The 25,827-nt window shown below is 36.7% G+C and overlaps 1 protein-coding gene across 16 annotated transcripts in view; it reads right to left on the bottom strand.

Moving 5' to 3' along the window:
- Positions 1 to 25,827, bottom strand: part of ZNF638 (zinc finger protein 638) — a 139,082-nt gene that overhangs the window by 21,708 nt on the left and 91,547 nt on the right. For 10 of the 16 annotated variants that reach the window (XR_006703539.1, XM_045446414.1, XM_045446422.1 and 7 more), the window contains 10 exons: positions 25,592 to 25,644; positions 14,205 to 14,255; positions 11,421 to 11,492; positions 9,919 to 10,005; positions 9,593 to 9,661; positions 9,168 to 9,208; positions 6,684 to 6,815; positions 4,284 to 4,412; positions 1,837 to 1,878; positions 1,235 to 1,369 (listed from right to left, as the gene is read on the bottom strand). Coding sequence is in view for 15 of the 16 variants with exons in the window: in XM_045446414.1 (XP_045302370.1) it covers positions 1,235 to 1,369; positions 1,837 to 1,878; positions 4,284 to 4,412; positions 6,684 to 6,815; positions 9,168 to 9,208; positions 9,593 to 9,661; positions 9,919 to 10,005; positions 11,421 to 11,492; positions 14,205 to 14,255; positions 25,592 to 25,644 (811 nt within the window). In the remaining variant the exon portion in view is untranslated. The remainder of the gene's footprint in view (positions 1 to 1,234; positions 1,370 to 1,836; positions 1,879 to 4,283; positions 4,413 to 6,683; positions 6,816 to 9,167; positions 9,209 to 9,592; positions 9,662 to 9,918; positions 10,006 to 11,420; positions 11,493 to 14,204; positions 14,256 to 25,591; positions 25,645 to 25,827) is intronic. The other 6 variants (XM_045446415.1, XM_045446412.1, XM_045446417.1 and 3 more) reach the window with 3 other exon arrangements.

The raw sequence follows: 25,827 nt of genomic DNA, 5'->3' as shown, positions 1-25,827 counted from the left end.
CATGTTCTATGTATCAGAAGCATGTCAAAATTAGTCATCTACTTTTGATGAATTAGGTGCTTTTTCAGAAGCAAACATTCTCAACTCTGATATGAAATGCTACTTTTCTAGGTAATACATGCTTCACCAAAATCTAGTTTTAGGGATACCTGGATGGCTCAGTCAGTTAAGTATCTAACTTCAGCTCAGGTCATGATCTCACAGTTCAAAAGTTTGAGTCCTGCATCAGGCTCTGCACTGACAACTCTGAGCCTGGAGCCTGCTTCAGATTCTCTATCTCCCTTTCTCTCTCTGCCCCCTCCTCCTCTTAGGCGCAGGCGCGCACTCTCTCTCTCTCTTGCAAAAATAAACATTTTTCTATTAAAAATCTAATTTTAAGTATCTGAATTAAATATTAAACACAGAGGGCACAGCAAATGTAAAGAGGTTAACAATTTCTTTTAAGGAAGGAAGCCAAACCATGAAGTAAAGGGCTGATCATTTTACACTTCTTCCCATATAACTAAACAAAGAGACCAAACAACTCTCTATGTGTTTTATGGCTGGAAGGGACTTGAGGAACTATCTGGCAACACTTTTCAACTTAGATGAGAACTAAAAGTGTAAGCCAACTCAGCCAAGGTCACAAAAGTTAATTAAGCTTAGATGAACTCAAATCTGACCTTTCCACTGACAGCTCAGAGCCTGGAACCTGCTTTGGATTTTGTGTCTCCCTCTCTCTCTGCCTCTCCCTCTCTCGCTCTCTCTCAAAAATAAATAAACATTAAAGAACAAAAACAGAAACAAAAAGCTAGGAGTTCTGAGGAGAAAGTGATCATCTCTTGCTTCTTATCACAGCATAGGAAAAAATATGCTGATCTATCATAGTGCTGTTAAGAAATTAAATAATGTCTTTATAGGCACTTCAGTTCAGAAGATGAATTAAAAGTTGCAAACCCATGTGGCACATGGGTGGCTCAGTTGGTTAAGTATCTGACTCTTAATTTCAGCCTAGGTCATGATCTCACAGTTCATGAGTTTGAACCCTGTGTTGGGCTCTGCAGTCACAGTGTGGAGCCTGCTCAGGATTCTCTTTCCCCACTCTCTCTCTCTCTCTGCTCCTCCCTTGGTCACACTCCAAATCTCTCAAAACAAACAAACAAACAAACAAACAAACAGCAAATCCTTAAGAGTACAGGGTTTAGTCATATATTCTCTACAGAACACACAGCTAAAACAGAAGGAACCTCCTTACCTTGTTCTTGTTACTCATGAATACGTGGTGATCTACTTTTCCAAACTGAAGTCCAACACAAAGTACACACTGAAGTCCATCTTCTGGTAAGTTATCAAGATGTACAAATCGATTGTAAATTTTATCTACATTTGCCTGTAGTTTTTTAAGAGAGAACACAGAAAAAGAAAAAGTATGAATTATTAAACTGTAAAACACAGATTAACAGTAAACTTAATTTTTCCGAGGTCAGATGATGTTCTCTCCCAAAGGTAAGAAAATGACTATGTGAGTGAAGACAGTGAGATCTTAGTTTTAGATTTCAGTAATCAATGAAACAATATACTGAAACACGAAGTATAATCTTTCTTTTATCAACATAATATTTACCCAACACTTAATATACCTAACCCACTTAATATGGCTCCAGTATCTGGAAAGTATCTCACATTACGGACTACCATGACCCTTTACTTTTTATTTGAACCAAGATAAAACCCATTGTATACTTCCATCACCTCAATATTTTAAAATAAGTACTAAGGTTTTATTTATTACAGGTGAATAACCAATATTTCTACCAATTAAACAAGTGTAATAAGGTATTTAAAAGTAAATATTACCTCTGGGTCATTTTCTTTAATCAAGGTTGTAAATATAGCTTCCTAGAAAAGGCAAAATAGAGGGAAAGTATAAGTCTTCCTAATTCATATATTTAGTCAAGATTTATAATAAAATAACCTATATGAATAAACATTAAGAATTATTTCATAAAATAAGAAGTCAGCAAAAGTTTTTTAAAAAATTTTCCTTCTAGGGGCGCCTGGGTGGCGCAGTCGGTTAAGCGTCCGACTTCAGCCAGGTCACGATCTCGCGGTCCGTGAGTTCGAGCCCCGCATCGGGCTCTGGGCTGATGGCTCAGAGCCTGGAGCCTGTTTCCGATTCTGTGTCTCCCTCTCTCTCTGCCCCTCCCCCGTTCATGCTCTGTCTCTCTCTGTCCCAAAAATAGATAAACGTTGAAAAAAAAATTAAAAAAAAAAAAATTTTCCTTCTAAAAATTTTTCTAAATTTTTTCCTTCTAAAAATTTTTCCTTCTTCCTAAGCAAATTAGTCAAGTCCCACCTTAATACATTTCAATTCTTCCTATTCCCGTAAGTACATCAAAGGTTAATAAGGTGGTGTCAGGGAGGACATTCAACTTCACATACAAGGAATAAGAGAATTACTTTAGCAGACAGTAAGAGAATTCAAATTACAAAGTGAAAAGTGTATAAGCAAAGTAGGGGATAAGGAAGAACAGAAATATAGGCTAGTAGGGGTACCTGGGTGGCTCAGTTGGTTAAGTGTCAGATTTTGGCTAAGGTCATGATCTCATAGTGGTGGGATCAAGCCCCGCTTCTGGCTCCATCATGGGCGTGAAATCTGATTGGGATTCTTTTGCCCTTTGCCCCCGCCCCACATGCAACTCACACACTTTCTCTCAAAAAGAAAAAATGCCAAAAAAAAAAAAAAAAGGAAAGAAAGAAAAAAAAAGAAATTTAGGCTAGTAAAAACAAACAGTGAAGAGTATTAAATGCACAGTTATTTAGTGCTGTTGAATTATAAAGAAGGCTAAGACTGGTATAAGACAAAAATGTCAAAGCTGGGAAAGGAAAGCTAATGGAACTTTATCTTCAGAGCCTCTGGTTCTTAAGTTTGTTTTTTCTTTTCAAAAGAATACTGACACATATAAAACAATACCACCAATTACATCAGAGTGATTTTCAACAGAAGGCTCTCTCAAATTATATGCCATTTCCACTTTCCTCCAGGGATTCTAATAACTGTGTTTCCTAATAGATAAATGCTATTATCTCTTAGCAGTTGATAATAAATGTTTATAAGCCACAGAGAAACAGTGAAGGGTTTCTACATCAGTTGAATTTGGACAGATTTGAATTTTATGTCAGTCTCATGACTTTGTGGTTTTAAGACACAAAACTAAAGTTAGAAGACATAAAGAACTACTTTTGTTGGGTCTGTTGTTTTTCCTTATTTATCAAGAAAAAGAGAGAGTGACAGAGAGAGGGAGAGAGAGAGAGAACCCCAAGCAGGCTCCGCACTGCTAACACAGAGCCAAACTCGGGACTTGAACTCCCAAACCATGAGATCATGACTTGAGCCAAAACCAAGAGTCGGTCACTCAACCAACTGAGCCACTCAAGCACCCCTGGAGTTTTTTTGTTTTTTAATTTTTTTTAAGTTTATTTATTTTGAGAGAGAGCACAAGTGGGGAGGGGCAGAAGGAGGGAGAGAGAGAAAATCCCAAGCAGGTTCCATGCTGGTAGCACAGAGCCCAATGCAGGGCCCGAACGCACAAACCATGAGATCATGACCTGAGCCACAATCACAATCAAACGATCAACCAACTGAGCCACTGAGGCACCCCTAGTTGGAGTTTTTAAGAAACAAAGCAATGATGGATGGGATGAAGAGAGAATAAACCCCAGAAATATTTATGACTTAAAATATACAAAACAGATTATGCGAAACCAGAGAAAACTCAAAAATAACATCTGGGATTCTAGTCTGGAGGGCTGATAACAGCAGTAACACAAGAACAGAGAGTTGTTGAGGCACCTGGGTGGCTCTTGGTTGGGCATCCTGTTCTTGATTTCAGCTCAGGTCATGATCTCATGGCTCCTGAGATCAAGCCCTAAGTCGGGCTCTTCACTGACAGCATGGAGCCTGCTTGGGATTCTCTCTCCCTCTCTCTCTGCCCTGACCCCACCCATGCTCACACGTGCTCTCTCTCTCAAAATAAACGAACATAAAAAAAAGAATATTGTCTACAGATAGTTTTCAACTCTTTTTCGATTCTAAAATATATGAGGGGTTGGATTCCCTCAATATGGAAGTAACTCTCAAACAATGGAATGGGAGATTATGAAGGAAAAGGAAGCTTTCTCAATGGCTCAAAAAAAACATTAACCTGAAGAAGCAAGCCAGGAAACACTTAACAGACTACAATAAATCCAATTTAAAAATTTTATAATTTTGTAGAAAAACTGATGGTAAGTCTATTATTTACCTCATCTTTTATATTCATGTTTTCAGGAACCGTACTTATTGAGAGCTGATTTCCATCCATTGATATTGGAAAACAGGTATAAAATTTTACCATAGAATCTGCACATTTTCTATTTACTTCCATAAATACCTGTTAAAATAGAAATTACAAGAACAAAAAAATAAATTTCTTATTTAAGTTACTTTTTCTTGAAAAGATTTAATACTTAAGAGTCAAATAAATTGAATAACTTAGTAAATGTTTTAAAGAAAAAAAAGGCATTCCTCAAAAGCGAGGCCAAAAGACTCACAATATTACAACCATAAGGAATGGATGACTGCATTTATAAGGCAATAGTAAAGAGAGAAATAAGAGTGGACATTCTAGTAAATGACATTAAGGAAAATCTTACTTATCTTATTCATTACTGTATCCTTAGTACCTAGAGTAGCATCTGGCATATAGCAGACATAATATTTGTTAAGTAAATAAATTTAATGGTTGGTAAAATATGAGAAATATGAGAATTGTAAGAACCAAATTACCATGTTATTTTTGATTTTGCAGTTTTCCTAATTGTGAAATTCGTAGTTTCACACATTTTGGTTTTAATTTTCATCCCTGGCTAAATGAATAGGCTGAACATTCTTCTACATGTCTTGGAGTTAATGAGATAGAAATCTCCCATATATTTGTTCACAGCTGTAATTCTTTTTTTTTTTTTTTTTATGTTTATTTATTCTTGAGAGAGAGAGAGCGTGAGTGGGGAGGGGCAGAGAGAGAGGGAGACAGAGAATCTGAAGCAGGCTCCAGGCTCTGAGCTGTCAGCACAGAGCCCGACGCGGGGCTCGAACTCACGAACTGTGAGATCATGGCCTAAGCCAAAGTCAGACGCTTAACCGACTGAGCCACCCAGGCGCCCCTGTAATTCTTTTTTTAAAGAATTATCTCTTTGGGTCATTTGCCATTTTATTTATTGAACTTTTAATATTTTACAGCATAATGTGGGTATGAATCTTTGTTTCCCTATTACAATAATTAGAATATTTTTAGTTTTTAATTTACATCTTGCTTTATGTTCATTTTAAACCACAAATGTTTGAAATGTTTATATGACTGAAACTGGTATTTTTCTACATAATATCTAGAAAAGTATTAAATCTCCCAATAGTTAATAACTCTAGTCAACTCTAATCAAAATTGGGCAGATAAAAGTCTAGATTTTCTGCATTTGATTTTATATTTAAAGTATCTACTCATATTCTGGTATATGATGCAAAGTGTGAATCTGAATTATTCATTTCCAGATTCCCACAATTTCCCCCAATTTTAATGTACTCACATTAAAAAATTCTTTTATTAAAAAATCATTCCTGGGACGCCTGGGTGGCTCAATCAGTTAAGCATCCGACTCTTGATTTCAGCTCAGATCATGATCTCACGGATGTGAGATCGAGTCCCACACTGGGCTCTGTGTTGGGCGTGGAGACTGCTTAAAATTCTCTCTCTACCTGTCCCTCTTCCCCTCCCTCGCTCACACATACTCTCTCTCAAAAAAAAACAAACAAAAAAAAAAAAAAACTCTCCTTCCTTTTATTCTTGTTTCTAAATAAAAAGTTTTATTGAAATATAATTTATACATTATAAAGTTCACCTGTTTGTAAGTGCAGAATTCATTGGTTTTCAGTAATTTATAAAGGTGTGCAGACATTCAAATAATCTACTTTTAATATAATGTGAAATTGCATGTAACTTGCATTCACTCTCCTCTTCCGTTTTCTTAAGCAAACTGGCTCCAACTACCATCAAACATATATAACCTTCCAAAGATCTCTAGTGATCACAAACTCCTTTCTAATGTAAGAACACCACTTCTAATCACCTGAGTGGTGTTTCCATTAAACTTTCCTAAAATCTCACCTCTTGTAAAGTACATTCCACAAGTTATTAACAATACATTTTGTTTTGTTTTGAAATTACAAAAGTAGTATGTACTAATTCCTGAAAACTTGAAACACAAATACAACCTAGGTTATTCTAAGTATTGATGACATTTTTGTCTGAGAATGGTTACTTCCCATTTGAGTACAATTGGTAAAATACCAGGAATACTAGTAAAAAAGTGCTATGCAAGTTTGTAAGTCATTATAAAACTGCATTAACATATCGAAGATAAAATATTTTATTTAGACTAAAATTATAGGCAAAATTTTGACACATTTATTAAGCCATCCTCCCCATCATAAAAACTACGTCAGATTACAATAACACTAAAATACGGGATATGTTTTATATTTTAAAAATCCCTTAGGTTGAGATGGCTTAATTATTTTGAGGTTCTGCCTTTAAACCCTTTTCATTTTGTGAGCTTATTTTCAAAATGTGCTTCAGACAACATGAACAGCTATTATCAACGCTTACCTTTTTATGAGATGATAAAATCAAAATATCCTTTAAACCACCAAATGGTTTTACTAGGTTGTAAACTTCTTCTATAGAATATCCTTTATTAGGCAAATTAGAAATAAGTACCACACACACTTCCTCTGTTTCCTTCAAAACAAATTTAAGAGTTGACATTCAAATTTCTTTAACTGCTTCTATATTTACTTAAGTTTATGCTGCAGATCATTTGTTATGGTATTTAAACTGACTGCATTTAATACTAAATCTTATCATTTAAGAAGGCTGGTACGAACCTCAAAAACAAAACAAAATGCAAATTTCCTCTCTTTAAGTACATAGCATAATTTCATTCATACCATGTGTCATCGAGTCAAAGCCTTTAGTTCTCTTTTTCAACCACTGTTTAAAAATACAAGTTTAAGGGGAGCCTGGCTGGCTTAGTCAGTGGAGCATGCAACTCTTGATCTTGGGGTTGTTAAGTTTGAGCCCCACACTGGGTATAGAGATTACTTAAAAAAAATTAAATCTTGGGGGGCGCCTGGGTGGCTCAGTTGGTTAAGCGTCCGACTTCGGCTCAGCTCATGATCTCACAGTCCATGAGTTCGAGCCCCGCGTCGGACTCTGTGCCGACAGCTCAGAGCCTGGAGCCTGCTTCAGATTCTGTGTCCCCCTCTCTTTGCCCCTCCCCTGCTCATGCTCTGTCTCTCTTTCTCTCAAAAATAAATAAAAACATTAAAAAAGAAAAAAAAACTATTTAAAAAAAATTAAATCTTGGGAGGCACCTGAGTGGCTCAGTGGGTTGAGCATCTGACTCTTGGTTTTGGCTGAGGTCATGATCTCAGAGTTCATGAGTTTGCACCCCACAATGGGCTCCACACTGAGTATCAAACTCTGCTTGGGATTCTTTCTCCCTTCCCCACCCCTGCTCACACACACTCTCTCTCAAAATAAACTTTAAAAAATATGTAAACAAAAGCTTTAAAAAAAGCTAAAAATAATTAAAAAATAAAAATACAAGTGGGGCACCTGGGTGGCTTAGTTGATTGAGCATCAGACTTCGGCTCAGGTCATGATCTCATGGGTTCATGAGTTCCAACCCACATCAGTTACAGCCCACATTGGGTTCATTGCCTTCAGTACACAGCCCACTTAGGATCCTCTGCCCTCCCCCCTCTCTGCCACTCCCTGCTCACGCTCTCTCTCTCAAAAATAAACATTAAAAAAAATAACAAAAATAAAAATACAACTTTAAAACACCAGTTTGTCTCTGACAACACCTCCATGCTCTGCCATTCCTGTGCCATGTTTTGCTAACATCTCCAACCTCCAAGTCAGAGCATATCCTTTTATCTCGCCAAATAAAATGATCTTTTAAGCAATATTAAAAAGCTTACCTCGTCTCTTAGGAACCTTTCCCTATAGCCCAATTCCCATTACAAAGTAAATAAATACTTTCATTTCTGCCTTCTCTTCTCTCGGATCTATTTTATTCTTCAAATGACTCTCATCAATGCCAATTTTTCCTTTAGTGAATGTTGAGAAAATCCCCAAAGATATACTATAGTAAATTGGACAATCTGTACTTTTCTTTTGAAAAATAAAAGGGGGGGGGGGGTGTCAGGAAGTTATACTTTTTATAAGTAAGTTGAGAATGATTTTTAACGAGCACATCAATTGTGTTCATAAATGTTCCTTTTGAAGTCTTTAAGTCTATCTATTTGTGCTTTAAAATATCCTTCCTGAAACATGGGTGCCTGTGTGGCTCAGTTGGTTGAGCATCTTGACTCTTGATTTCCCAGGGTAGTGGGATTGGGCCCTGTGTCCAGCTCTGCCTAGGATGCTTTCTCTCTCTGCCCCTCTCCCCACCTTGTGTTCCCTCTCAAAAAAAGAAAAAAAAAAAAAAAAACTTCCTGAAACAACAGTAAGATACATACTACTTAGTTACTACTTGAAGAATGAATCTACCAGTCAAAAATAAACTTAATGCTTAGCACTTGAATGATCTCAAGACCTTAACCAGTAAAATCTACATTAACAGGATTTTAATACATTCATAATGACAAATGTTAACCACAGGAAAACAATAAAGCAAACTTTATGCCCTCAAATAAAATCTCAAATTCCACTCGCTATTCTGAAAACACACAGAACTGGTATTCTAAACATTAACTTATCTCCTATTTGCTTCTAAAAAAACAGACTTCAAAAAATTCTACTGGTTCTAATTACACCACTGGTTTTTCTACTCAAAAGCCCATTTTGGCCTAACTTTTTTTTCTCAGTGAAAGGTAAACCTCAAAAACATGTACATTTATTAATAACCTGCACCTAAATTTTTATGACTTATTTTGCAACTCAAACCCTATCTAAAAAGTCACAAATGATAGATTTTTCACCATGCCAAATCCTGTACATTTTTTACTGGGTTTACAGTAAGAAAAACATATTGTGTCAAAATTTCCTAAGCTTTTAAATAATAAGTAAAATACAAAAACTGACCTTGTTGACTTGTTCATTTTCTGTGGCCTCGACAGCAGCTTCTTAAGATACAAAATAAAGTAAGAATTCATGCAGATATATTTTATCAAGCTCTCACTTTTTCCACATTGGATTAAATAGTAACTGCATGGAAGTGTACACAACTGACAAAATACTAGAAAATTTAAGGAAGCAGCTACAGAATGAACAATGGTTTTTAAATTAATATGTTTCATTTTATTCCCTCTAAGAGCAAAACTTCAGAATAATCAAGAGACGGGGTGTAGATCTGAATCACAATATTTTAAATTTCACTTAGGTATGAACCTCGTATTTAAAAAAATATATTAACTATATCTGACACAAAATTAAATACCCTATTTTCTTCAAATTTAATCTTCCATCTTTAAACATAAGAGAACAAAGTAAAATTTTTATTGACCTACCTGAAACCGTTTCTTTAGCACTATTTTCAGTGGCTTTGACTTCCACACTGGTCTTTATTTCAGAGTTTTCTGCATGAAATAGTCTGCTTTAATAGTCTAGAAAAGCATACTAATATAATTAAACTAATGAATCTAAACAGGAGCTTAAATTGTCACGTAAGTTTCCTTAGGCTGACCTGATTTAGGTCAGAGCTAAGACAGGTTTTTTTTTGAAAAACAACAAAACAATCCCTTTCAAGATTTTAAAGCAATAATTTCAAAATACACTCTAAACGTACACCTAGAAGATGTAAAGAAAGCACTAAAAGAAAGCATTTCAAGCTTACCTGGAACGATGACAGGTTTGTTGGTGTCTTTGTTTTTGACAATGCCAGCCTTTTTGACTTCTAGAGACTTCTTTCCACTAGATTTTGCTTTTAAAAGTAGAAGTGAACTATTATTCTAGGGACCTGTTCAATCACTTAGCATGTTTCATACTAACACGTAGAAGTAATTTAGTCCAACATTATAAAAGCAGTTCTTTTCCATGTATTTATTATTCCCACTTGTATCTGTTTACCAGTAAGATTAAAAGCGAATTTAAAATGAGATACAGTTCTTACTGATGGTCAGTAATGAGCCACAGATTTATCCCCCCAGTGGTAGAAGCACATCATGTTCACACATAAAAAAATCGTATTTCGTAATTTGTACAAAGGTTCTTTAACATTAGTCTATATGGGGTGCCTGGGTAGTTTAGTTGGTTAAGTGTCCAACTTCAGCTCAGGACATGATCTCGCAGTTCATGAGTTTGAGACCCCACATCTCTCTGTGCTGACAGCTCAGAGCCTGAAGCCTGCTTTGGATTCTGTGTCTCCCTCTCCCCCCTTGCCCACTCACACTCTGTCTCTCTCTCTCAAAAATAAATAAAAAACCACTTTTTTAAAATAAAATAATTCTATATATTAATGAACAGGTCATATTAGTTTCAACATCTTACATTCTTTTCTTTATGGAGGAAACACATTCTTTTTACAGGGTAAGAAAAATCTTTTCTGGAGTAACAAATAGAAAAATATATAAGGTAGGGAAGGTAATATGAAGTGACAGCTCTAAAAACTGAGAAAATAAAGATTAAACAATTTGTAGGGGGAAGTAACAGAGCAACCTGTAATCACAGAGCTGTTAAAAATGCTTCCAATAGGGGCGCCTGGGTGGCTCAGTCGGTTGAGCGTCCGACTTCAGCTCAGGTCACGATCTCGCAGTCCGCGAGTTCGAGCCCCGCGTCAGGCTCTGGGCTGATGGCTCAGAGCCTGGAGCCTGCTTCCGATTCTGTGTCTCCCTCTCTCTCTGCCCCTCCCCCGTTCATGCTGTGTCTCTCTCTGTCTCAAAAATAAACGTTAAAAAAAAAAATGCTTCCAATACAGAGGCACCTGGGTGGTTCAATCGGTTGAGCATCAGGCGTGGGTTCAAGCCCTGCATTGGGCTCTGTGCTGATGGTGCAGAGACTGCTTGGGATTCCCTCTCTCCCCCTTTCTCTTCCCCTCCTGTCTGCACGCACGCTCTCTCTCTCTTGCTCTCAAAATAGACAAATAAACTTAAAAAAAAAAAGTTTCTTACACAAAAATGTATCTGCAATGGCACACACTGCCAAGGATCAATATACCAAAAACTCAAAGTCCCATTACATGTCAGGTTTTAAATATTAAATAAGTATCTACTAAACTTTTCAAGATGTTATTAGATACTACAAATTATAGGAGTATAAAGCTTGCTTTTGATATTATGTTTGTTATATTCTCTAAGGCAAGAAGAACTTAATAAAACCTCTCCTTCCCAATAGTCTTACCTGTTTTGACTGAAGCTTTATTACCTTTAGCAGCTACTGTTACCACAGATTTTACAGAACCAGCTGATTTCCCTAAATAACAAAAGTTATAGTCAAAATTGATTTAATTGGTATCAACGATCCCCAAAGAACTTCATAAAGAATATGAGTGACAGAACATTTTATCCCAAACACATAATGGTATCATCTTTGGGGCACAGGTCATTTTCTAAATCTAGCAAGGATGATTAATTCCTTCAGGAGAAAAAAAAAAAAATCAATAAAATTAGAATTCATCTCTCCAGTGAGGTACTTAAAAATAGCATTCAGGCAAGTTAAATAAATCTCTCAACGTGTGGATCAACTAACTGCCAAGGATACAGAAACAATCCCAAGTGCTTGAGTAGCTCAGTTGGTTAAGTGTCTGACTCTTGGTTTCAGCTTAGGTCATAATCTCAAGGTTCATGGGATAGAGTCCCACATCAAGGTCTGTGCTGATAGCAGGAAGTCTGTTTGGAATTCATTCATTCTCTCTCTCTCTCCCTATCCCTCTGCCTCTTCCCCCCTCCCCAACCTTGCACCCACTCTCTCTCACAAAATAAACAAATATTAAAAAAAAAAAAAAATCCCATAATGCTTTTAATGGTTCCACAAGCAGTTATAATTAGGGTCTCCCAGCTCAAGCTTACTTGGATTCCAGTTGATTGAAAAGCATTGAAGAATACCTACAATCATGGCTAGGCTACATTAAGATTGCTATGACTCATACCTAGTGCGCTCTATGTGAACGGGACTATTTAAATTATTCTGACCTTTTATACATACACATTACTGTTGCTTTTCTTCAAGGATGATGTGTAAAGACTGTGATCATCAAAGCAGCACTGAAAAGATCACCAGAGAACAAATCCCTTTCCATTCAGAGAGCAACAGGAGGTTTAGCTCTAAAAACTAGGATCCATTAACTACCAAGGTTGCATTATGAGGAAAAAGCCCAGAATCAGAAGTCAGTAGATTAAGGGGCGTCTGGATGGTTCACTCAGTTAAGCATCTGACTTCAGCTCAGGTCATGATCTCAAAGTTCATGAGTCGAGCCCTGTATCAGGCTCTGTGCTGATAGCTCAGAGACTGGACCCTGCTTTGGATTCTGTCTCCCTCGCTCTCTGTCCCTCCCCTGCTCACGTACTGTCTCTATCAAAAATAAATAAACGTTAGAAAAAAAAAAAAGTCATGGGGCGCCTGGGTGGTTCAGTCGGTTGAGCATCCAACTTCAGCTCAGGTCATGTCTCGCGGTCTATGAGTTCGAGCTGCAGGTCGCGCTCTGTGCTGACAGCTCAGAGCCTAGACGCTGCTTCAGATTCTGTGTCTCCCTCTCTCTCTGCGCCCCCCTGCTCATGCTCTGTCTCTGTGTCAAAAATAAACATTAAAAAAAAAAAAAAGTCAGTAGATCAAGTTGACTTCCAAATTAAATTGTGAAGTCTTAGGGGGCCTGGGTGGCTCAGCAGGATAAGTGTCCGACTCTTCGTTTTGGCTCAGGTCATGATCTCATGTTTCATGAGTTTCAGGCCGGTGGCAGGCTCCAGCTGCTTGTGTGGAGCCTGCTTAGGATTCTCTCTCTCTCTCTCTCTCTCTCTCTCTCTCTCTCTCTCCTTCCCCCTCTCTCTCTCTCTCTGACCCCCGCCAAATAAATAAATGAACTTAAAAAAACTGTTAAGTCTTAGGGCATGAATCAATTTCTGTGCACATCTGCCCATTTATAAACAAGGGTGGCAAATGCCATGATTACTTTACAGAACCCTTGTGAGAACATGATCATGCTTTTGAGAAGTTACCATACAAATAAAACAATTATAGATATGCACAAAAATCAACTGAAATAGTTTACAAATTCACCCTTTATATCCAAATACAGACCCTAACCATTGCTCAAAAAGATTAATACCAATACTTATAAAGTATCACCTAACTAGTCATTTCTTAGTCAATCTCAAATTCTGACACACTGAGCCCCAAAGAGCCCTTACATATTTCTTTCACTATCCCTATATTATAACAGGTCAATCCACTTTATTACTTCTGGCTGGGTTATCAGAACTTAAGGGAGAAAAAATGTAGAATTAATTTCCAACAGTTAAGGAGTGGCTAAGCAGCTTTAACACCCATTCCCCCCAAGTCTCCACCAAAACTCCCATAAACTCACTCTCAAAGCAATATCGAACTGTTGAGTAAATAAATGCATCCTCAAAACAAGATTCCAGCTTCCTGACCCACTCAGATTATTGCTTTGAAGAAACTATTCTATGAAAATTCTGGCTCTGCCACTAACAATGGTATTTCCCAACTACAACCTGCTTCCTTTCTACCATTATAGAGAAGATAATTTAATACACTGATCTCTATCCATTTAAAAAGATGACCCTAAACTAACCAACATTTAATAGAAAGGAGAACTAGAGAGGATAATAATAGAAGAGAAAAAAATAATTAAAACCCACTGTAGTCCATAAAAACTGAAAACATAATTTGCTGTTATCAGAGTTATTTTACAAAAGAAAGTAAACCAGAAAGAAGACTTCAATAAAAAAGAGGGGAATTATCTCTAATACTCATCATGAGAAAGTTTCCCAATTATCTTATTTTACTAATTACTACAAAGAAGGAACATATCTACTAAATCTTTCTCAGAATTTCCAGATGACTATAAATTTAAAAAAATTAGTATACACCCAGTAAATATTATGTCATATGAAATCCAAGATAAGTAATTTAAAGTTAATATGTCTAGAATTCTAGTAAAAAACATACCTGAAGATTTATTTACTTTGGTTCCAGATGTCTTAACTTGTCCAGTTTTGGCTAGTAAGAAAAATATATCAAAGACACATTACAAATAATATCACATAGATTTAGGAAAGACCTAACCTGGCAATGACTGAAAAAACACTGTAAGAAACATCCTTATACTCATCTTTGTATACTTGTGGAACTATATAGGTAAATTGTGAGATATGGAGGTGATGAGAAAAAAGGCAAAGATTTCAATTTTAACTATATTAAATTGCCCTCCATGAAGTCTGTACCAACTGATATTCCCATCAATAGCCCATGACAGTGGAGCTTCCATTACCACACATAGTAGATAAGTTATTAATCACTCAAAACTGAAATGGAACTGGTATGGTTTAATTTTTATTTTTTTAAATAGGAGTCAAGTTGTGTTAATTTTCACATGTTGAATTCAACACTATATTTTTCTCTGTGATCTGCTATTCATAATATTCGCCAACTTATCTTTTGGGTTGTTGAGGTTTTTCTCATTATTTGTTAAGAGATCTTTATATATTAAGAAAATTCATCTGGGGGCGCCTGGGTGGCTCAATCGGTTAAGCATCAGATTTCAGCTCAGGTCATAATCTCATGGTTTAGGAGTTTGGGCCCTGACATCAGGCTCTCTGCTGTCAGCACGGAACCTGCTTCAGATCATCTGTCTCCTGCTCTCTCTGCCCCTCTCCTGCTCATACTCGCAAGCACATGCTCTCTCTCTCTCAAAAATGAATAAATAAACATTTAAAAAAAGAAGAAGAAAATTCATCTGTATCATACAGGTAACAATTTTTTAAAAGTTATGCAAAATACTTAGGTAAAAATACTTTTTATGTAATCAAATGTTTTCCTGATAGGGAAGGAAGTCCTCACTCTGAAATTAAAAAAAAAAAAAAAAAAAAAAAAAACTCCACATTTTCTTTCAATATTTTAATTACCACCTTACGTATCACACTAAATCTTTGATCCATCTACATTTTCCATTAAAGTACTTTACTTTTACAAAGTGGCTAGTTAACTTAATGAATAACTAATGAATAATTCCTTGCTAATTAAAAATATTATCATAATGATTTACTGATGCTCCATCTGATCTGGGGACTATTTCTAGATGCTTTCTGTACTACTGACCTTTTGTCTACTTGTGCAACTACATGAAACTATTTTGAAACTTTACCTTTGTAAGGTATTTTATCTGTAACTTTTAATAAGGATTTTCTTTTCAGTTTTTCTTTCCTTTGTAATATATATTAATACATTAGTGCTAGTCTGTCCTAATCACTCTTCCTTTGCAGAATTTTCTCGTCCACTCTGTATTATTTATATATAAACAATTAGTTCATCAGGTTTAAAAACCTTAATGGCTGGGCGCACCTGGATCACTCAGTTAAGCATCCAACTCAATTTCAGCTCAGGTCGTGATCTCACAGTTTGTGAGATCAAGACCAGCATCAGGCTGGGAGCACTGAGAGCACAGAGAGCACAGAGCCTGCTTGGTATTCTCTCTCCCCTCCCCCTCCCCAACAACATAGTAAACTTTAAAAGAAAATAAAAATCTTAATGGTTGTGTGACACCTATACTTGAATTTAAAAAAATCTTACTGGTGTTTTTACTGGGTTCGTAACATTTATTTTCTTTTAGGTTTATTTGTTTTGAGAGGGGGAGAGACCACAAGTTGGGGAGGGCCAGGGAGACAGAGAATCTCAAGCAGGCTCCACACTGTCAGCGTAGAGTCCAATGTAGGGCTCAAACCCACGAATCATGGGATCATGACCTGAGCAGAAATCAAAAGTAGGACACTCAACAGACTGAGCCATCCAGGCGCCCCATAACATTTATGTTCTAATATAAGAAAACAGGCACATTATAATGCTGAAAGGCTTTCTATCAAAGAATAAACGGTTTTCTCACTTAATCATTATTTTATGCCATTCAGCAGTATTTTAAAATTTTCCTTTCGTATCTTTTGTACTTTTTATTATTGTAAATGGAACGTTTTATTAGATTACATGTAAGTGGTTATTCTTTCTACATAATAAAACAATTGAAACCTTATATTAATAAGGTGGCTAATTAGTGAGAGACAGAGCATGAGCAGAGGAGAGGCAGAAAGAGAGGGAGAGAATCCCAAGCCAACTCCATGCTCAGCTCGCAGCCGACATCAGGCTCAATCTTGAGAACCAGATCATGACTAGAGCCAAAATCAAGAGTTGGACACTTCACTAACTGAGCCACCCAGATGCCCCCTTTTTATTTTTTGCTTTTTAGATTTAACAGCATTTCAGTAGACTCTCTTAGGTTTTCCGTAATACATGCATATTTGCAAATAATAATGTTGTAACATACTCTCAAATTTTTACGCCTCTTGACTTTGCACTGGGTAGTGACTATTAGGGTTAAAACAATATTTATGTTAACTGATAGAACTGATGATGAGTATCCCTTCCTTTGTTCCCTTAATGGAGACATTTCTACTAGCCTCACTATTAAACATATGCTGCCTTTTGACTTGATGTATGTGTATGTTCATATGAATATGAGCAAAAGTATATACACACAAAACACTATCATATTAAGAAAGCAGTTGCCTACTTTAAGAATTTTTTTGTTTTTTGTGTTTTTTTTGTTTTTGTTTTCTTTTTTTTAAACGTTTTATTTATTTTTGAGACAGGGAGAGACAGAGCATGAACGGGGGAGGGTCAGAGAGAGGGAGACACAGAATCTGAAACAGGCTCCAGGTTCTGAGCAGTCAGCACAGAGCCCGACGCGGGGCTCGAACTCATGGACAGTGAGATGGTGACCTGAGCCCAAGTCGGATGCTTAACCGACTGAGCCACCCAGGCGCCCCAAAATTTTTTTGTTTTTTGATGCTTAGGAGTGGATGTTGAATTCTACCAGTATCGATCTCAGCATTTATCTTTCTCTATTTAATTTGGTGAGCTATTTTAACAGATCTCTTAATTTTGAAACACTTTTAAATTTCTGATGCGGTACCTTCTTGGGCATAGCATATTATTCACTTAATGTGCTCACAGCCTCTATATGCTAAAATTTTATTTAAAATTTTACATCAATACTCTTAAATGAAATTGTTCTGTAGTTTTAATTTATTATGATAGCTTTATCACAGCATTTAAAAACATTTAATTTTGAGGGGCGCCTGGGTGGCTCAGTCGGTTAAGCATCTGACTTCGGCTCAGGCCATGATTTCATGGTTTGTGGGTTCGAGCCCCACGTTGGGCTCTGTGCTGACAGCCTGGGGCCTGGAGCCTGCTTCAGATTCTGTGTCTCCCTTTCTCTGCCCCTCCCCTGCTTGAACTCTCTCTCTCTCTCAAAAATAAATAAAACATTAAAAAAAGAAATTAAAAAAAACATTTAACTTTTTATTTGAAGACAACTGTAAATTCACAAGCAGTTGTAAGAAATAATACAGAAAGATCCCATACACCCTTCACCCAGTTTCCCCTGATGGTAATATCTGGCATAACTACATGCTATATCACAAACAGTAAACTGACATTAATACAATTACCAACATTTTCCCAGTTCTACACATTCATTAATGTGTATTTAGTGCTATGAAATTCTGTCATATACATGTAGATTACTGTGACCATGAGTTAAGATACAGAAAGCTCCATCACAAGGATCTTTCTTACCACCCACTTATAGAAATAGCCACCTGCCTCACTCCTCAATCTGACAACCACAAATCTATTCTCTATGAGACCCATTTTTTTCATCATTCAGTTTAATTCCCCTGCAATCCATCCGAGTGCTGCACGTATCAATAGTTTGTTCCTTTTTATTGCTGAGTAGTATTCCATGCTACAGATACCTCACAATTTAACCATTCACCCACTGAAGGACTTTTGACTTATTTCCAGTTTTTGGCTATTACAAATAAAGATGCTTCTGACAAAATTCAGCCTCCATTTTTGACTAAAACCCTCAACAAAGTAGGGATAGATGAAACATACCTCAACATCATAAAGGCCATATACAAAGATCCACAAGTAATGTCATCCTCAATGGGGAAAACTGAGAAACTTTCCCCTACAGTCAGGAACAAGACAAGGATGTCCATGCTCACCACTGCTATTTAACATAGTACTGGAAGTTTTAGCCTCAGCAATCAAGACAACCAAAAGAAATAAAAGGCATCCAAACCCACAAGGAAGAAGTCAAACTTTCACTATTTGCAGCTGACATGATACTCTAGAAAACCTGAAAGACTCCACCAAAAATTGCTAGAAATAATACATGAACTCAGCAAAGTTGCAAGATACAAAATCAATGTGCAGAAATCTGTTGTGTTTCTATACACCAATAACGAAGCAACAGGAAAGGAAATCAAGGAATAGACCCCATTTGCAACTGTACCAAAAATAGCAAGATACTTAGTAATAAACCTAACTAAAGAGGTAAAAGATCTATACTTTGAAAACTATAGAATACTTATGAGAGAAACTGAAGGGGACACAAAGAAATGGAAAAGCATTCCATGCATGCTCATGGACTGGAAGAACAAACATTGTTAAAATGTCTATACTACCCAAAGCAATCTACACATTTATTGCAATCCCTATACAATACCACCAGTATTTTTTGCAGAGCTAGAACAAACAATCCTAAAATTTGTATGGAACCACAAAAGACCCCAAATAGCCAAAGCAATTCTGCAAAAGAGAAACAAAACTGGAAGCATCATGATTCCAGATTTCAAGCTATATTATAAAGCTGTAATCATCAAGACAGTATGGTACTTGCACAAAAACAAACACAGATCAATGTAACACAATAGAAAACCCAGAAATGGACCCACAACTATATGGTCAACTCGTTTTTGACAAAGCCGGGAAGAATATCCAGTGGGAAAAAAAAGTCTCAGGGGCACCTGGGTGGCTCAGTCAGTTAAATGTCTGACTTAGGCTCAGCTCTTTATCTCACGGTTCTTGAGTTCAAGCCCCACATCAGGCTCTGTACTGACAGCTCAGAGCCTGGAGCCTGCTTCAGATTCTGTGTCTCCCTCTCTCTCTGCCCCTCCCCTGCTCACAGTCTGTCTCTCTTTCATCTCTCTCAAAAAAAATAAACATTAAAAAATTAAAAACAAAACAAAACAAAATCCAGTCTCTTCAACAAATGGTGTTGGAAAAAATGGACAGCAACGTGCAGAGGAATGAAACTGGACCACTTTCTTATACCATACACAAAAATAAATTCAAAATGGACGAAAGACCTGTGAGACAGAGAACCATCAAAATCCTAGAGGAGAAAACAGGTAGCCGCCTCTTTGAACTTGGCCAGAGCAAATTCTTACGAGTCATATTGCCGAAGGCAAGGGAAACAAAAGCAAACATGAACTACTGGGACTTCATCAAGATAAAAGGCTTCTGCACAGGGAAGGAAACAATCAAAACTAAAAGGCAGCCTACGGAATAGGAGAAGATATTTACAAATGACCTATCTGATAAAGGGTTAGTATCCAAAATCTATAAAGAACTTATAAACTCGACACTCAAGGGGCGCCTGGGTGGCGCAGTCGGTTAAGCGTCCGACTTCAGCCAGGTCACGATCTCGTGGTCCGGGAGTTCGAGCCCCGCGTCAGGCTCTGGGCTGATGGCTCAGAGCCTGGAGCCTGTTTCCGATTCTGTGTCTCCCTCTCTCTCTGCCCCTCCCCCGTTCATGCTCTGTCTCTCTCTGTCCCAAAAATGAATAAACGTTGAAAAAAAAAATTAAAAAAAAAAAAAAAAACTTGACACTCAAAAAGCAATACACAGTTAAGAAATGGGCAGAAGACATTAGAATAGACACTTTCCCAGAGAAGACATCCAGATGGCTAATAGACACATGAAAAGATGCTCAACATCACTCATCACCAGCGAAAACACAAATCAAAACCTAACAATAGATACCACCTCACACCTGTCAGAATGGCTAAAAGTAACAACACAAGAAACAAATGTTGGCAAAGATGTGGAGAAAGGGGAACCCTTTTACACAGTTGGTGGGAATGCAAACTGGGGCAGCCACTCTGAACAGTATGGAGGTTCCTCAAGAAACTAAAAATAGAACTACCCTATGACCCAGCAATTTTACTATTAGGTATTTACCCAAAGGATACAAAAATACAGATTCAAAGGAGCACATGCACCCCAACATTTATAGCAGCATTATCAACAATACCCAAACTATGAAGAGAGCACAAATGTCCATCCACTGATGAAAAGATAAAGATGTGGCGTGTGTGTGTACACGTATGTACACACACACTGGAATAATACTCAGCCATCAAAAAGAATGAAATCTTGCCATTTGCAATAACATGGATGGAGCTAGAATCAGAGAAAGACAAATAACATATAATTTCATTCATATGTGGAATTTAAGAAACAAAACAGATGAACATATGGGAAGGGGGTCAAAAAGAGAAGAGAGGGAAACAAGCCACAAGAGACTCTAAATGCTAGAAAGCAAATTAAGGGGTGATGGAGCATGGTGGGTAGATGGGCTAGAAGGGTGATGGATACTAAGGAGGGCACCTGTTGTGAGAAGTACTGGGTATTGTATGGTAAGTGATAAATCACTGAATTCTACTCCTAAAACCAATATTGCACTGTATGTTAATTAAACGCAGTTTATGAGTTTCAGCCCCGCATCTGGCTCTGTGCTGACAGCTTGGAGCCTGGAGCCTACTTTGGATTCTGTGTCTCCCTCTCTCGTTGCCCCTCCCCTGCTCACACTCTCTCACTCTCTCTCAAAAATAAATAAACATTAAAAAAAAAATTTTTTTTAAAGATGCTAAAAATATTCACGCACAGGGTTTTGTGTGAAGAGGTCTTTTGTAAATGTAATTCATCCATGTGGTATAAATGCCCAAAGAGCATAACCACTGGGTGCTATCGTAAGCATATGCTTAGTTTTGTTAAGAACCTGCAATACTTGGGCACCTAACTGGTTCAGTCAGCAGGCAGTGCGGCTCTTGATCTTGGGGTCATGAGTACAATCCCCATGCTGAGTACAGAGATTACTTAAATTCATTAACTTAAAAAAAACTGCAATACTCTTTTCTGTACCATTTTAAATTCCCAATAGCAACTTACAACTTTCTCTACATCCTTTATAGCATTTGGTGTTACAATTTTGTCTAACCCTTCTGATAGGCATATAGTGTCTCTGTCAGCACTGATGTCCATATTAGCCTGCTTTTTCTTGTTTCCCTTCTCTCCGTCTCCAGTTTTAAAGATAGTTTTCCTTTCCTCTGAATGCCACAGGATAGCTGAAATCAAACTAGATTTACTACTTCCTTAAAGGTTTGTGGAACTCCGATGTGGGAACTATTTGAATCGAGTGCTTTTATTGGGGAAATAAAGGATTGAAAGTCACTTTTTTTTTTTTTTTTTTTAATTTTAATTCCAATGTAGTTAACATCAAGTGTTGTATTAGTTTCAGGAATACAATATAGAAGTTCCATATAATATTCACGCCTGGGTGGCTCAGTTGGTTAGGCGTCTGACTTCAGCTCAGATCATGATCTCATGATTCGTGGGTTCAAGCCCCGTGTGGGGCTGTATTCACAGCTCAGGGCCTGGAGCCTGCTTCGGATTCTGTGACCCTCTCTCTCTGCCCCTCCCCACTTGTGCTCTGTCTCTCTCTCTCTCAAAAATAAACATTGAAAAAGAAGAAAACAGGCTTAGGAAAAAAAAGGAGTTCCATATATTATTCACTGTTCACCAAGATAAGTGTACTCTTAATCCTTTTCACCTATTTTACCCCTCCCCCCATACACCTCTCCTCTGGTAACCATCTGCTTATTCTCTATAGTTAAGAGTTTGTTTTTTGGTTTGCCTCTTTTTTTTCATTTGTTCATCTGTTTTATTTCCTAAAAGAAAAGTCATTTTCATCTAGGAATTGAAAAGCATAAAGAATAAGATACATTTACTAAAAACAAACAAAAACTAAACCAATAAAATCTTACACAAAAAACATCATTAAATCAAGGATGACAAACTAGAAAATTATGGCTATGTTTTCCCACGGGTTCAGCCGCAACAATATAAACTCAATTTCAGTGCCCCTGTATTCTTCCTCCTACAAATATTCCCTTACTCAGCCAAGTAAAAGAGATAGACTTAACAAACTACTAATACCACGTCACTCAATGTATCCAGTATTACTAGAAGGGAATTGGGAGCTTCTAACTGTCTAGGTGAGTCAGAGAAGGTAACACAAAAAAGTTATATCTGAGATGGGCCTTAAAAAATAAATTAGAATTTCCTCCACCTCCACCCTAAAAAAGGAGTCGTAATTAACTTTCTATCTTTAGTACCTTGCACAAGGCCTGGCACCTACTTAAGCAGGTATATAACAAGTGCTTAGTAAGTAAAGTAGAATTCAGACAATTCCAAACAAATGGACAGCATACAGGTGACAAGACACTGAAAAAGTAATCTGGGACAAGCGTAAAGGGTCATTTATTCAACGCTGAAGAATTTGGGCTTTCCCCCGTGGGTCACTAGAAGTGGAATGATCAGATCTGCCTTCAAGTGACTTCTGGGCATCAGTGTGAATAATTAAGTACAGAGTGGAATATAAATACCAGTCAGGAATGTGAAGCAATTAAAACAGGTACAGATGTGATGCAGCAATAGTGAAAGACATAGTTTGAGGTAGATTTGCGAGAGAACTAGTTTGAATCAGCCACGGATTAGATGAAAAGAGGAAGAATGGTATTTAAGTTTGAACAGGGTTGGGTAGAAGAAAAAAGGACAGGGATAGGATTACTAACAGTTTCCACACTGGAGGATTAGTGGTGACTGTTAGATGACACAAGAAAATGAGAGGAGTAAACTTAAGGGGATAGAGAGGTTTCTGTACATATGCAAAATGTCACTGGTCCTTAAACCTACATGAGAAGAAAAAAAACCAGGAAGACAAGTATGATGTAAGAGGAACAGACACTTAGGGAAACAATTAAGGGACGATAAAAGAGCAATCAAAGGAAATGAAAAACAAGTTTTTATTCTCAGAGAGGCAGTTTAATATAGGTGAGAAACTTTGAAATCATACAGTTTTAGATCTGAATCCTAACTCTTCCATGTAACCCTGAATAAGTCATTTAAACTTAAATTATTTACTCTCTTAATCTGTTTTCTCATGTATAAAATGAGAAGGGTGATTTGAAAGATTAAGTGAGATAACATAAATTGCCTGGTATTAATTATCATAACCAATGGTAAGTTTCTTTTTCTTGTTTCCTGTCTTCTGGCACAGATTATGCCCCTTGGAAGATTCTTCTAATTAACAAATAATTACCAAATTCTAAACAGTAAATTCTAACTCCAAATCAAACTAACCCTGGATCACTTATCACAGCTCTTCTCACTTTATAGAGCATGTTATTTAGTATTTATTATCTGTCACTTCAACTAATATGTAAGCTACTTGGAAATAGAGATCCTGCCTATTTGGTTCACTGACATATCCTAACACTTTAAAAAGTATCTCCTATTATAAGCATATAGTAGGTGCTCGGTATTCTTACCTCTTTTTAATTAGTGATGGGTAACAGTTCTGAAGTTTATCATTCTGATCAAATTACACTTTTGCTTCCTGACTTCTCTTCATCCTGATTTGTGCTTGTAATCAAAGTTCTCTTTAAAACTCCCATTATTAACTTGTCACTGTCCAATCTGACATTGCTGATCTCAAAAAAGGTACCATACACCCTCACCTTTCTCACCTGACATTTTCTCAGTCCTATTTACAGGCTCCTGTCTTTCTATAGTTATATTAGAAGGGAGGAAATACTTGGTTTGAAGCACTTCTCCCTCTACTCATTGCTTTTATGTGTTAGGACCACTCCTAAAATTTAGACCTCAATCTTGACAAATAATTTCTCAGGTATCCCACTTTTAACACCATGTGACTGGCTGACCTAGACAATATGTCCGATAGTCTTTGACAGATGAAATTTATCAATGTTGAAATGTGAGTTCATGGTTTTCCTCAAATTCAAAGAGACCACTGCATCTAAATTTTCCTATTATAATCAAATATTGCCACATTCTTCTAGTAAAAACCACCTAGCCTAAAACCTTGAACATTTTAAATTATTTTAATTTTAAATTTTATCCACTAAAAAATTCTATATAATAAAAATTCAGATTTTACCACCCCACACCATTTTAATTAATATTATTACATCCAGTCCCTATTACCTTAAAAGGAATCCCAACTGTGTTTTCTCAACAGGATTTTTCAATCTTTCCATTTATCCAATCTATGTAACAATCTAGTGGTTTATTCTCTATGGCAATTTCCCAGAGTCTATACTAATTATTTCTAGGTCTTACACAGAAAAAAAGGGGAGTACCTTAGCCAAGCTTCATCAACAGTGGGTTAAACAAAGCTAAACAGGTTTCTTTCCTGCCCTGCAGGATTTAATAATGGGAACGTAGTCTATGAAATTTTTTTAAAGGGGGAAAAAAAAGAAAAAGCCATAATACAAACTTGATCCAAAGTATCTTCCAGGACTTAGTCTCTAACACACCATATTCTGAGAAATGCTATTAACAAGGTCAAACTTAAAAACTTCCCAACATGACTTTTCAAGGCTTTCTATAACAAAGTGATTCCCCAATTGTTACTTTTGTTTTATCATCTCCCTAACTGAAGTAATCTTCTGCACCTCTCTATGCCTCCTTCCCCATACATATTATATATGAATTTCTGAATAGAAATCCAGAATACACTGTACACTGGCTTTTCTAAAAGATAACACACAAAAGAATTTAACTTTCTAAATATATTTTATGTCTATTTATTTTAGTTTTTCTGTCTCATCCTTCACTATCAAGCTATCTATTCTTACTAAAGTCAAGAGTGTTTGTTTCGGCAATAACTTCTTTCCAAACCTAAACAGACTGAGAAAATGCGGTTTATTGAAACTATATGCAAAATTCACTTAGCTAGATACCTAATAAATATCTGCAATGTTTTCCTGAGTACAAAGAAACAACTTCAACACAGAAGTGTAGTGACATCAATTTGTTTGCTCTGTTTTGCTTACTTTTGCACTCTCAGCAAACTTTCAAAATCAAAGGAGACCAATCAAGCAATCTTAACGTATTTTTATGTTTTGTCTTATTGGTAGGAGATGGAAGGAGGTACTATGGTAGGTATTTTACATACACTACCTCACTGAATCTTTATGTACTAAATATTAACCACTAGCTTAATACAGGGACCAATATGGATCCCTTTCACTAAAGCACAATAAACAATGTTTTTCTACTATCATCTTGCAAGAAGTTTTTAGTAAACTGACAAAATATACTCATTTGGAGGAGTATTAAAAGTAACTTACCAGCAGCACCTGAAGTCACGGTATCAACAGCTTTGGAAGCATCTAGATCTTTTCTATTGAAAAGAAAAAAATTAGGCAAAGATTGAAAATTTAAGTTCTAAAACTTTTAAAGATGCAAAACTTAGATCTAAAAAAGTTCAGGGATGCCTGGATGGCTCAGTAGGTAGAGCATGAGACTCCTAATCTCAGGGATATGAGTTCAAGCCCCACACTGGTCACAGAACTTATTTACTTAC

The sequence above is a fragment of the Leopardus geoffroyi genome, chromosome A3 (genome assembly GCF_018350155.1).
Source record: "Leopardus geoffroyi isolate Oge1 chromosome A3, O.geoffroyi_Oge1_pat1.0, whole genome shotgun sequence".
In the NCBI taxonomy this organism is placed as follows: domain Eukaryota; kingdom Metazoa; phylum Chordata; class Mammalia; order Carnivora; family Felidae; genus Leopardus; species Leopardus geoffroyi.
This window is presented reverse-complemented; position numbering and strand designations above follow the sequence as displayed.